General features: G+C 38.9%; 1 protein-coding gene across 1 annotated transcript in view; it reads right to left on the bottom strand.

Moving 5' to 3' along the window:
- The window catches only part of lrp1bb (low density lipoprotein receptor-related protein 1Bb), a 255,210-nt gene that overhangs the window by 56,229 nt on the left and 184,631 nt on the right, over positions 1-14,350 (bottom strand). The window contains exons 37-45 of the mRNA XM_074695293.1: positions 12,605-12,739; positions 12,218-12,347; positions 11,809-11,935; positions 11,499-11,650; positions 10,804-10,928; positions 10,248-10,619; positions 6,913-7,102; positions 4,768-4,972; positions 1,412-1,604 (exon numbers count right to left, since the gene is read on the bottom strand). Coding sequence (XP_074551394.1) covers positions 1,412-1,604; positions 4,768-4,972; positions 6,913-7,102; positions 10,248-10,619; positions 10,804-10,928; positions 11,499-11,650; positions 11,809-11,935; positions 12,218-12,347; positions 12,605-12,739 — 1,629 coding nt within the window. The remainder of the gene's footprint in view (positions 1-1,411; positions 1,605-4,767; positions 4,973-6,912; positions 7,103-10,247; positions 10,620-10,803; positions 10,929-11,498; positions 11,651-11,808; positions 11,936-12,217; positions 12,348-12,604; positions 12,740-14,350) is intronic.

The raw sequence follows: 14,350 nt of genomic DNA, 5'->3' as shown, positions 1-14,350 counted from the left end.
CAGTGGAAATAACGTGTTTCACCAAACTGTGTGACCACACAGCAGACAAAACCCTTAAACTACAGGAGGCTCTTCAAGGTTTGAGTTTTATTTCCTCTCCAGCAATCAGTATTTCATTAATAGGAAGAAATAGAGCATAATACTCTGTTTTTAGGTTAACCACATAAATTAATATCTCTACTGATAATTCTTATGACCAGTAAATGGTAACACGAGGTTAACAATGTCAAGACAAAAATATTTACCTGGTTATCAGAACCTTATGTTGGTAGCTGTAGCCATACAGCTTAAATGATATTCATATTATTTTCAATATCACATAAACAGAAGCAGCAGTAAAGAAGGCAGCATGGTCCAACCAGTGGGAAACATTTCAGCCCACTTTCTTTTGTTCAACTGGGAAATTTAACTTTATACTAGACTTTAGAGTCTCTTTTAACAACATAGGTTACTTTCAATTTATCACCCTTTAAAAAGTAAGTGCCCAAACACTCTGAAAGAGAACATTTTTAGTTTTTATGCCTGTTATATTTGTTCATTAGGCTGAAAAGCACTTTAGATGAACCTGCTCTCTGTTACTAAAGACGCTGTTTCATTTGTATAAAGAGATTTAAATACATGATTTGAAGATGAGGCCTCAGATTGTAAGAGGAAAAAAAAGCTCTGGTTTTAATCCTTCCAGTTCTGAGCAACTGTATTGACATGAACTTTGTTTTTTGTTTTGTTTTTTAAACAGGAAATCCCTTCCTGAGAGGTGTGGACGGAAATACATGAAAAAGCAAAAAAGCAATACAAAAACCCACTGGCCATAGCCTGATTGATTTTGTACTGTCTGTGAATAGATACCAGATGGATAAAGATGATACCAGCACATTTATTGCATTTGGAAAGGTGAATGCTAGATTTCTATTTTGGCGCTGTGATTCAATTGTATTATGTATCTTTAGTCTTAAAAGTAGGGCTGTTACTTTGTTTGAAGGCTTATAGCAATATAAAGATATATTCTCCCTTCCAGACAGGCCACTTTGCCTGTCTGGAAGGGAGGATGTGTTGCTGCTTCGCCCCTCTAATTGCCCCTTGGAGATAAATAACGTTTTTTCTGATTCTAGTCCTGAATCTAGAGGGATGCAGTTGTACACAGGTAACAAACCCAAAAGACATGCACTAGTAGGGGTGGAACATACATGTTTCCTTTATCGTCTGTATTTTAAGTATAAAAGGCATACAGCAACATGTCTGCTGTGACCTATTGTCCCTAACGACACACAAAACAAATGTACATGTATAAACTACAGCAAACAAGCACACTTTAACCCCATTTGCAAACACATACTAAGGAAATATTTGCTGAAACAACTCTACATCCAGTGATCATCAAACTAAGCTTATCTCCAGGTGTTTAAATACTCACAGTTGTTTGTGTCCCTGGCTACAGCGATAATCCCCATTGGCTGATGGGGTATGTCTGCTCGCAGGACCTTGGTGTCCCCGCCAGTGTACTTGTTGGATCGAAGCACAGACCTACGAGCCCAGTCTGACCAGTAGATGTAGTCTGCATAGATGGCCAGCCCGTAGAAATTCCCAGGTCCTGATTTCACTATGACCTAGATAATGCAGAGCGATGCACTCAATAAAGGAACACCTTCTTTCAAAATGACATTTTCTGTCAAGAATTTCAGAATCAAGGCTCTTGCGTCAACAGAATTCTGAGTGAAACCCTTGAAAAAATGGTCTTGACTCATTAATCGTCAATCGTCATCCCCCTCATCTCACATCTACACGGCTGCCTAACCCAGATGTTGGGGGAGTAAATGACAGTGTCATTGGTAGGAAGGCAGGAATCCATCAGATGTCCCCTAGTGGAATTCTCCTGGCTTGTGGGTGGGTTTTTTTGTGGGGGGGGGGTTAGAGTCTCCGGCAGCTCTGTACCCTCAGCAATTAAGTGGGACAGGCTTGTAAGCAGCATCACATTAGCCCTGTGCCATACTGGGATTAATAGGACAGGTGTTGATTAAAGGAGCCCAGCATGTGGAAACAGCAACTGGCTAACAGGAGAGTGAGAGACGGTGACAAAGATGCAGAGGGGAAAAGATAGAACACCAGATGGGAATGAAACATATTGATAGAAAATTAGATCAGAGAGACATTAGGTGTATAGCCAGCAACAGATTACTCTGTTACTAATGTGTGTGTTTTGGATAAATGAGAAAATGTTTCATCCATCCTCACTATTTAACACTTTCAGAGGTAGTTAATCCAATATATCAACACATTGATTGCATCAATAGCCTCTGTTTTATATGGTGACATAAAATGTCCCCAAAACACATGGCTGGCATTGAACTCAAATGACACTAACCACTCCCAGGCAGCTCTCTATTTATATTCTCTCTCTTCATGGTTAAAAGGGCATCTTCCCCCACTGCGCATGCTGACATCTTCTCTTATAATGCACTCTGCTGCCCTTTGTGAAGCTCTGCCTTCATTAACAACATGGTCTCAACTCTCAAAATGGCAAAGGGAAGTGAGCTGTGCCACAGCTCTTGTTCTTCTGTCATCATCCACACTGACAGCACGTAATGACACTGCAGCAGGCAAGAGGTATAGCTTCTGGAGCTAGCATGCAATTAGACTGTTATCAGCCTGTTGAATAGGCAATATCATCGCACATCTTTCCTTAATTTATCAGCTAGCAGGAAGCAACATATCCCAGGAACAGGTAGAGACAATTATCAGCCATTTATTTGTGTGAGATAACGAGGGAGACCACTTTGCACTTGAGGCCTGTGTTCTTTGGCAGTAAAGTCACATTAATGTAGCTTCTTTCTAAAAAATAAGACATTTCTGGGACTGCCTCAACTCTCGAAGGTTTAAAATGACTTCATTGCAAAAATCACTTCTGATAATATGTGTAGCAATCACATCATCTGTTTGCACTAGGGATGGATACCTTTCACATTTGAAACAATATGGTACCGATGTCCGATACCTGGCAATCGGTATCGGTACTCAGCGGTACCAATTTTCGGTACTTTTTTGTGTTTATGTGGTAGAAAATATGAATTTGTTTAATAATAAAATCTCAAATTTTATGTAACCTTGAAACACTTTGTTCATCTCCAGCATTGAAAAAAACCTACTCTTCTGTCCCTTGCGGTCACAAGGGATGCATTTAGATACCTATTCATGGCACCTTTTGATTTCACGTGAATTGGTACCCGGTAATTTTGACTGGATTTGGTCCATACCTATAGAAGTACCTGATTTGGTACCCATTTCTAGTTTGCACTGATCATACATAAAATGCAAATGTTCTGGTCTTTAAACAATAGCTGTGGATTTTGCAACAGATCATTCGCTCTATGTTTAGAAGAAATTTGAAATGTGCTCAAACTTAATCTTTAAGTGTAACCTTGAATGAAAAAAACAATTGTTTTGTTTGTAAATGTATTTATCATTGTGAACAGACTGACTTTGGATATTATTTTGTCACTGCATATCTTACCTCAATGTCACTGCTTGAATTTAATATCTTTAACCTCCTTTATTTTTGATATTTATTTTTGATCTTTTTTCTTTTACACAATAAGCAAAGCTGATGCCAGATGGCAGTGAAGTGATGCACGTCCTCCAGACTGCCACAGTCAGCCTTTAATGTTTAGAGCACATGCTCTTCCATGTAAAAGTACCAGGCTGTCTTTGGGGTTTATGAGCAAAAACTTGCCTAAAACAAGCCTCATTGAATGTTCCCATGAGGAGCAACACTTTTTTATTGTTCCTTGATTTTTCTTTTTCTTCTAGCTGTCCCCTCACCTATTGTTGAGTGGTAAAAATCTATTTCTCCAGAAGGAATCTTGTAATTTTCTGACTGGTTGTTGTGTTTTTCACAGCCACAGATTAGTTAAGTGTGAAATATTATAACCAGCCAGCTCTATTCAATTTACACATTTTAATTGGACTGAAAAATCTTTGCCCAGAGCAGTCTCACTGCAAAGCCTTCATTAGCGAGACTAGAGTGCAGCGAGGGCACGAGGGGACCCAAAGGTGAAGGCCTTCTGCGCCTTACGACCCGGCTCAGCAAACATATGGGTAACTAATTGACACAGTGCCAAGGTGCTGAGCTGCAGAGTTCATGCTAAGCAAAACCTCAAGTCCATAGCATACAAGGCCATCTTGCACTGTAATCCTTACACACAGGGGACACAGAAGTTATACATCCAACTGGAATGTCGTACATTATACAGGCAACTTTTTCTGCACAAAACCAGAACAGCCCTCACTGAGATTCATTTCTTTAGCAAGGACTTTTTCTGTGATTAACACCATCTGTACTGTCGCAGATGAAATATCAGCCAGAACATCAAGTGGCATTTCAGATCCTACTCACTGTATTGAGGATCTTGTTCAGGGACTCAATGGGGATGGGAGATTAAATGGAAGAAAAAAAAAATCATTCCTTCAGGACAGGGTCCATAAACTGGATGTTCTGTCCCTGGAAATGTTGTTTTCAGGATATTTTACAATAGAATAGAATATGAGACGAATGAGGAAAATGAGTATCACTTCTTTATAAAGAGAGAAGATCTCTGATTGAAAAATATTTCAAAGGACACTAAATTAAAAATGAAAAAGACAGAAGCTAAAACAGTTTTGTTAAAAAAAAAAAAAAAAAAAAAAAAAAAAAAAAGGCGAATGATTTCAATTTCTCAGGGTTGGGTAACCAGGATAAGTATTTTTTTGCCAGGGGGAACATCATTTTCTACTTACATGTCTGCTGGAACCATCATAGTCACATCTCTCAATTTTGCCAAGGGTTCCATCTGAAAAGTAGAGCTTCTCTGCTTTGTGGTCGATAGTCAGTCCATTGGGCGTCAGGATATCAGAGCTGATGATCACCCTCATGTTTTTCCCAGCTAAGGTGGATCTCATGATGCTGGGTCTCTGCTCGTTCCAGTTTGTCCAGAACATGAGGCTGAAATGGAGGAGGAAATCAATGGTTTTTGCCTATTTAAAGATGCAAGTTTCATTTGAGACAATGTGCTTCTTTTACAACTCCAGTACCAACAATAAAGCACAGCTTTTATGACCACCTCAGAAACTAGCTGCTCAACATATGTGTGTAGCCAAATCTATAGAAGAAAAATAAAACTTTTTAAAAACAATACCTGAATCAATGTATTAGCCAGAGATGTCCCTGTCATGTAATCTAAAATCACTTAAATGAGCAAAAATGTTTTTTTCTCCCTCAATCAAATTCTCTTGTCTATCTTTTATTCACTTGAGGCGACAGGTTACCAACAATATTATTTTTGAGGCAGATACCTTTGTGTTTCATTGGCTTCTTCTTTAATCAAAGCAAAGATTGAGCTTTAATTAAATAAAACAAAGTTGCAAGAGCAAATGTTTTGAGATGACTATTCAGATATTCAACTTTATTTTGAAAAATAAAAAAATAGTTGATGAAAGCTGTATCAAGGTTTATATGAGTTTAAGAGCTACATATGCAAACCCATACATTTGAGAGTTGACAGTGCTTAATATTATATAATAAAAAAATATATTTCAGCTCTGGGGATCTAACTTCATAGGAAAAAGAAGTTATGGAAGACTTCTCCAGTGCGATAAAAATGTCTCCGGTCAGAAGCCACAACCAGGGACTGCAAATGAGTCACTTGAGTATGAATTCTAATTATCAGGGTTTCTGGAGTGGGATGGATCAAGTGCCAAATTACCAACCAAGGGTATAGACTGAGGTCAAGAAATTAATTTAGTAAGTATAAAAAGAAGAACAAGATACTCTGTCTTTTCAGACTGCTCACAGTAAGACTTCATTATTCATGTATATGTGAGTGTTAACTCCGAACTGAATGTGACAAGAATACTGAAGTGTTATTTTTTGAATAACAGACACCTTTTCTCTTTTCAGCAGAGAAATAACACTGTCACATTATGTTTCCAAAAAGCCCAGAGCAGATCATAACACTTATAGCTGAAGTGTAAGACAAAATAGAACTCAATTTAGCTCAGGAAACCTGAAATCATAGCTCTAGGCAGTGATTTGTAACCAAGCCTATGCCAAGGCATAAAACCACTAAAATGAGGTTGAAAAAGACACAATCCTGTCTTGTAGAAACAAAAACTAATTCAGTCAATTAGTGATTTGTTCATGGCTGGATAAAAAAATGTAACTATTTTCTTTTTGTCCAAGATGTAATGAAACCACAGCATACTGTGGTCTAGAATCTAGTGTATGGTTAGCACTTCACTTGGGCTTAAAGTAGCTGTTAAAACACACATATCCGAGCATAATTTAAAAAAGTGGCTGGAAATGGGCCACCTTTTCATTTAATAAAAGCTTGTTAAAATATGTGAAACTGACACAATATGATAATGGCAGTGTTATACTCAAGGCAAGGAGAAGGCATAAAAGCAAGCACAGCAGACACTTAAAAGCCTGAATTGAGTTGCTGTTTTCAGACCCAGAGGGAGACAAATCCATTATTCTGCATTATTCTGCATTTCTGTTGCATTGAGCGGTAGACAATCTGTGAGTGTGAGAGTTCTCCTTACCTGGGGCAACACAACAGAATATGTCATGACTGGATTCACGGAGAAAACTCTTAAAACCAGTCTAGTAATAAAGAGGAATGTGGATTTATGCATATCTTAACTGATTATTAAAATGACCTTCATTGGGTTAGGCTTATGAAAATTAAACCTACACAAAATGTGGTGTTATCAGTGTTTGAAGAAATAGCAATGGTTTAGCTCAAGTTTGATTATCTATGACCCTAAACTTGTAGAGATGAATTTGTAAGATTCAGCTCTACATTTTAAAGATGATTCCCAAAACTAAGTGAGTACAAAAAAGAGGAAAGACAGAGTAAGAGGTGTCTGAGAAGAGCTACTCACTTTTGGCATTCATCCAAGGCCAGTGCATGTGGATGGTCTTCCTCTGAAAGAGTGACCACTGCCTGCCGCCCAAAGGCACTGGTTCGATGCTGGTCCAAGGTTTGCCGAGAGATTGTGGAGGTAGTGGAGCTGGTCCAGTACAAGGTGTCCCACGCTCGGTGGTAGGCCAGGCCCTCCACAGAGCCTACATCTAAAAAAAACAATGATGTCAGACTTCTAATAAAGTTTCAACCTCATCAGAGCATTACACAACTGCATTGTTAAAGAGATGAAAAACACACAAACAAAACTTGGGCCTGTGGAGAACATCCTGATATCATATTCTGAGAGAGTAGTTTCAAATTGAAAGTAAAAAAAGGGGGGATACAAAAATCTGTCGCTGCCATCTGCAGGTACTAAACAGCAAAGTAGCTGAGTGCAGTTTTGGGTGAAAAATATTTGTTTGTCACAGATGACAGGCTCCATTTGAGTTAGAAGTGGGATTACTTTTTTGTTGATTGACAGGGAAATAACTTCAAACCTCACTACACAGGACAGAAAGCTTTAGTGATGCAATGGTCAAAGATGGAATATGTTTTTTTGGTAGCCAATTTCCCAAACATAAAAACATATAAAGACCTTTGCACTCTCTGTTGTTGGTTGAAAGTGTGACTGACAGGGAGGGGACCGCCACAGAGAGACTCATTCATGTCTGATTTGTACTGTAGATTGTTTTCCTGGCAGGGATATCTGAAATGCTCACTATGAATATGACCATAGATATTTTACTATTCACAGTCATAAATCTTAAGGGTATGGTAACAATATTCACAGTGGTGGAGTACTGCTGTTTGTCCTGTCCTTATGTATATATACATATTTAAAGCTGCTCTCATGGGAGCAGTAGCCATATGTGTGGAAGCATCTGTTTTGTTGTATTCTGGGAGGTCAAAGGAAACATACATAAACAAAATACTGTAAGCACTAAGAGAATGAAAGAAAAAATATGCAAAAGTAAAAGTCAAACCATTATAAGATATAGTGAAATTGAGCAATTTATTGCAGGGATCCAAACTGAAACTAAGAAATCATGAAGAAATGGCAAAATAAGAGAATGCGTATCCCTTGGGACTGAACTTAAAAAACAAACAAACAGAAACTAAAAAGATACTGAACAATTTGACCAGAAATAAAACTGGGTTTCTTATTACCTTCGAAGAAAATAATTATTAAAAGGTTTTTTTGAGCATGTTTATCTGCTAATCTTCCATGTCAAAGTGCATTTGTTGACTGACAAATAAAGAAATGATTTTCAACAGAAAAAAGAAAGCAGTCGGAAAGTGTGCCATCTTTTTTTCTCTAAACAAAAGACAAAGAAATAAAACAACACAATTTAGAAAATGGAGTTAAACTCTTAGAATTCACATATCTCCATCCAGCATCTGGCCAAATCCTTTCCCTTTTTAGGGCTTGTGGTCTAGCAGATAATTGTATTCATCTATGCACCCCCTAATTTGTCTTAATGGTGAACATGTGGACAATGATAGAGTGCTTGGCTGTATCCTCTTATCTAAAACCCCATAAACCATGCTTTAGAATACTTTACACACTACCTGAGTCAGCCGATCACTAATTAATAGTTTGCAATAAAAGCTGTCTGGCAGCTTGGAGTTCCTCACAAATTTTTGGCGGACCAAGGGAGTAATTAATTGGGGACATGGAGTTTAATTACTGAAATATGGATGATTAACATCTTCACCTTTCCTCAATGACGGAATACAGGTTAGAACTTTAGAGGGAAAAGAAGCCAGTCTTGCTTTTACATACTGTTAAGGGTTAGAAGATGCTTGCAGGTTTTTACAAAGGCAGTATGGTGTTTTACTCAACACCAAAAAAGCCTACAAAAAACAGTTAAGGTCTTAGTATTCTACATCAGGTATTTATAAACAAACAAGAGATATTTTTTCCATTTTCTTAGAAATCATAAATGGGTAAGCTTTAAAGAGCCATGAAATCTGAATTGTTCTCAGATTAATTATTCACACCACTTTGATTTTTCATTTCACAAGAGCCAAAGTGTGAAGGACACTTCCCAATCTAGACAGATGGTTCTAAATAACGCTTGCTCATTTTGAGAAGATAAATAAATAAGCAGAGAGCATCCACAGCAGGGGGTGTGAGAGATGGATTGAGAGGGAGAGTGGAGTGGATCAGTAACACTCTGCTAGTCTCCTGGTGCGAGGAGGGGGCGAGAAGGTGCTGAGCTCTGCTCCCAGAAGAAACTTCACAGAAAGGCAGAGGATGCTTGCCGAGCAGATCAGAGGCATTTGCGGTTTGTCTGCACCGGTCGTGCTTGTCAAGACAGGACTGACTGGGACTTAGTGAAGGAATAAAGAGGGATTGGTCTCATCATTCAATCTGTGACAGTCAGTGAGCAGAAAGCTTTCAAACACAGGTACTATACCCTGCTGATCTAGTATTAAATGGTCTTTTCAGAGGAGTTATAGCAGTGAAAAGTAAAGAAGGGGAGGAAGAAATCGCTTCATCCAGGGAAATGGAAATAACATCTTTTGGATATTGTCGTCTTAAAGTGATAGAACATATCTGTGTTGTGACGAGGGTAGTACATTTACAAACAGGCTATCTGACTACAAAACAGAATGCCAACCAGTTACAGAAGAGGAAATAAATATTCCTTTAATGAAACTGTTCCACCATGTTTAACTATCAATGACTGACTGAAGGCCAGGCACAAGTCTTACTGGCCTCTGATGTGATCTTCAGAGATGAGAGATGATGGTAATGTGAAAATTGATCTGGACCATACTGGGAAAGTATTAAGTATTGACAGCATGTAAGGGTTAAGAAAACAGCATGTCACAGCAGCAGCCGTTGAATTCACTGGCCAGTATCTACATTTAACCCACTCACGCCATGGTGCACTTCAGAGCCATGCTGGCAGCACTCACATTCTGATACACAATCAATGTGGCCATACATGAGTGAGAAACAAATAGACGCAGGACACCAAAAATATGCTTTGGGTAACGGTTACATGAACAAAGCTTAAGCAGAGCATGAGCTATTTCGTGGCTGTTTGAACAGCTGTATTAATTATAATGGAAGCATTCCTCTTTCATGTGATGCTTGAGAGGAGGATGACTAGTTCCAGCAAAACACACAGACTGATCCTGCAACATTCATAACTCAAAGCCATGCTCAGTGCCAACAAGGACACTGAACATTCTGAGGTATCCAATAGGTATGTGTGTTCGAAGGCTTTTAATACAAGTTTTCAAAGAGCAATGATAATAAAAATAAATTGGATTAAAAAAAAAAAAAAGCAAAGTACTTACTTTCTGCAATGATAGATCTTTCCGTCCAGTCATCATTAATCATTTGGATGTTTCCATAGTGAACGTCACTGAAAAAGATGCGGTTCGTCCCAGCTGCTTTTTGGCTGTAGTCAAAGGCAAGGGCTACAATGTTCTTGAATAGAGCAGGATTTTCAAAAGGCTGGACAGGTGAGTTGAGGTCATTCTCATCTGAAAGGTGGATGCTTTTAAGTATGGTCCTCTCAGAGTAGAGTAGATAACCTTCGTAGCGCTCACAGCCAAAGCCATCCTCTGCCAAGCGACCGTGGGCACAGGAGCAGGTCCGACGACCACTGCCCAGGTGAAAGCACAGCTGCTGGCAGCCTCCATTGCTCCTGGCGCAGGGGTTTGTACCTTTAAAACACAATATGTTCAATTGCATGTTTGCTTCAGCTTCTTCTCACATGCAATCAAGAGTAAATTGTAGAGGGCTTTATTATTATTTAGTGAGAAAAAAGGATTATGTACAAGATCCTTAAATCACAACTCCACAAAGACAACAAATACAAGCTGCCATTATGTGTATCAACTTTTATACCTTTTTCTCTTCCCCTGTTGAAGACCGTCACATCCTTCAAATTTACCCCCAGACCACTCCTCATAGTCACAGCCTCACTAGTGTCTGTCTTGAAGCCACGTCGAATTGAACCATTGGAATGAGCCCTGAAACACACCAGGAGCAAAGTGGTAAAATAGGCCCTGCAGGTTTCACGTAAAGCAGCATTCTAGTTCTTCACAGAGAAGGTAAACAGTATGTGTGCTCAGAAAAAGGTTGAGGAGATCATTTTTAAGCACAACTATAAATCAAAATGGAAGGTGAACATGTGCTTTCAAGATGTTAGAGATAGAAGTAGTTTAACTGTGTCTGCTTTTTGCCTCATGTCAAAGGGGGGCCAAAACATGACTGATCTTCAAGAAATGCAAATTGTAATTTTTAAGCATTCACAACAAACACGTGACAGAAAAATGTAAACTACAAAACTCAATGGTGTAAAAAAAGGCTTGATTAAATCAAACTATGTGCCAGGTTTTACAGAAGGGTAAGGGAGGACTTCCCTTGCTGATGACACTGAACTAAGCCTTGGGAATTCAAAATAAATAGGCAGTGACCCCCACAGTGAGAAATTGCTGTTCTTAATATTTTCCTATGAGACCTCTGAAGGTAAGGGTTATTATGAGGTTATGATTACAGGCTTTGTAGACCGGTGCATGTGTGTGAAAATAATAAATTACCTGTCAGACCAGTAGATGTAAGGCCCAAACACAGCCACGGAGAACAGGTCTACGTTGGCCACTGACAGTACAATCTCCCGGCTCTCACCTGTCTCAAGGTTGATCCTCTCGATCTTATCTGTGCGCGAGTCGCACCAGTATAATGTATTTTCCTGCAAAGTAATTTAAAAAATGCACATCACTAACTGAACCTCTTAGGCAAAATCATATTTCAGCCACAGAGAGATGAGATAGGAAGTACAGTATATAGAAATGGAGCAGAAGAAGAGTGTGCTGGTGATTGTGTTTCTTTTTGTGTTTGAAACTCTACCTCATAGTCTATGGATATTCCATTTGGCCACATGATGCCCGAGTTTACTAAAGTAACCTGGTCTGAACCATCCAAACGGGATCGGCCAATACAAGGGTTCTGACCCCATTCAGTCCAAAAGAGATACCTGCCAAGTAAAAGAGGCAATCGCAAAGCAATACACTTTGTATGTTGGTCAAACTTGTTGAATTACAAACCATAATACTAAAAATTCACAAGGAAAAAAATGTATTTTCTTGTATCCTTTAACACAGCACAAGTGGCTTACTACCTGTCAATTGTTTCTCAAGGTACGCTTTTGGCCCCCATTTAAAATAAATGATTCATGAAACCACAAAGCATTGCTGTGCTACAAAACTGAAGACAAAGACATAAAAGAACAGAAGAAGAAGAAGAATCCATGTCGTACCCTTTCTGTGGATGTACTGCGATGGCCCTAGGCTGATCTAGTCCATCAGATATGACCACAGAGCGGTATGCACCATTTAGACGGGAGATTTCTATTAGATTGAAACCATGGTCTGTCCAATAGAGATTCCCTGTGCAGAAAAAAAGCAATAACAAGGCGTGTAAATATAGCAGAGGTTTATTTGTCCTCCTGGGCATGAGATGCCAGGAAAGATCGCAATATGAACACACATATAGTAACTGATCTGGCCAATGCATCTGTGATAATTCAATGTGGTGGATACCAAATGGTATATAAAAAAAAACAAAAAAACAAAAACAAAAAATTATCTATTTACTTTCTGTCATCTTAAGACGAATCAAGCTCTTTTAGTAATGTTATACTGACCAGCAATCCAGTCCACAGCAATTCCTTCCACTCGGCTGATACCGGTGGTAATGACATCCTCCCTCCAGGTCTGATCACGTTTGGCCCTTGATATTCTGTTAAGGCCCATGTCTGTCCAGTAAACGGTGTCATTTCCTGCAAGACATACAAAGTAGTTAATGACAAGAGAAAATGTGATGATGAATGCAGCTGCTGCAGTATTTACGTCCTCAAACAAAGCAGCTCATGAAACCACATTTTACTGCACTATGGACCATTTCACCAAATGTTGTGTGGGACCATAAAGTATGATGGCGGAAATACCCACACGGTTCATCCACAGCTCTTTGTTGACATTCTGTGCCTGAACAGGAAAGGCAACTGTCGGCCAAATTTTACTGGGCAGTATATTGCCTTGTGCAAAACATGCTGTGGGTAAAAGCGTTATAGACCCTGTCTGATTTTATAGCCATATTACAAAGGTATATAAAATAGTACATAATTTATTTATGGAGCAGTCTTCAAGTGCATCTTAGTGCATGCCTGTCAACTCTGCTCTGTGCAGGTTGTTAGGAGGTTAGGTGGTGTTATGTTTATTTGCACTTTGTTGTTCCTGCTTCCTTCACACTCTGTTAAGACACAGCTCACATAAGACAGAACACAGCTGTAGGGCTTTCATCTGTTCTGCTCTGGCAGCCCGGCTTCTGTAATGACATGTAAATGATCTGCGTGAGGTATCAGCTACTGCTCTGGGACGGGCTTAGTAATGCATTTGCATGTTCACCTGCATAAAGCAATAAAGGGGGGGACGATGGGCAATCTTGCTCCACTCCGGCCATGTCTAATTTTGGCTCAAGCGAAGCTTAATTACTTTTTTTGGCTGAGGCTGTAGTCTCACATTAAGATTGCTATCAACCTTTAAAGTCACTCAAAAGGGAATCAGGTTTCAGGATCTCTTGGTAGTAAGATAGGGCTGATAAGAAGATAATATAATAGACTGACTCATGACAACTACTTGTCTAAAGAGCAACCAGACATGCTCAGGGAAGTACAGGACTTAAACATGCCTGTTACATAACTGTAACACAATATGCATGGAATTATTCTGCCACTGCGTCCTGTTTTTCTATAAACCAGTCTGGCTGTTACTGCATCACCACATGTAGAAATTCTGTATCTTTTTGTTCCTATTTGTGTGTGCAAATATTATCTTCCTTTCCCCTACATGGCTTTTGCTATCATTCTTCAGTAGAAACCTATTACACACATGGAATGCTATCCTCCATTACATTCATAGCATTTGCAGTAGAAAACGTATGTAGGATTTTTATCAAGAATGCTGGGAGCTTTAGGGTGCTTTTCTGAATCATGTTCCAACAAAGTATATATGATATAACACCAAAAAAGCCCAAAAAGCAAACGTTTATAGACATGCTGTAATATGCTTAAGTATTCTCAGTAAAAATACATTATTCTTCTTCCATTATTGAAAGCCAATGACTGTCATTTAAGATGTATTCACATCCATATGTGTGTATAATTAAACACAGTAATAGATGTGCTATGAGTTGTGGTACAACTTTCATCAACCTTGTTGACTAAGTGTTTATGCATCTTTCCAAACAAAGTGTGAGGTCACAGTAGAGCCTTGTGTTGGACAATAAAATCACTTTAAATATCAGCTTGACCTGATGAGGTTTACACCTTATTCTACATCCAGAGTTCATACTGAGATCAATCTTTTGTTATTTAATTTGGTGCAGCTGT

Source organism: Halichoeres trimaculatus, unplaced genomic scaffold (genome assembly GCF_033239565.1).
Source record: "Halichoeres trimaculatus isolate MK-OKI-2021-1 unplaced genomic scaffold, fHalTri1.1 fHalTri1_scaffold_19, whole genome shotgun sequence".
Classification (NCBI taxonomy): domain Eukaryota; kingdom Metazoa; phylum Chordata; class Actinopteri; order Labriformes; family Labridae; genus Halichoeres; species Halichoeres trimaculatus.
The sequence above is the reverse complement of the archived record's forward strand: the minus strand, read 5'-3'. Positions and strand labels throughout refer to the sequence as shown.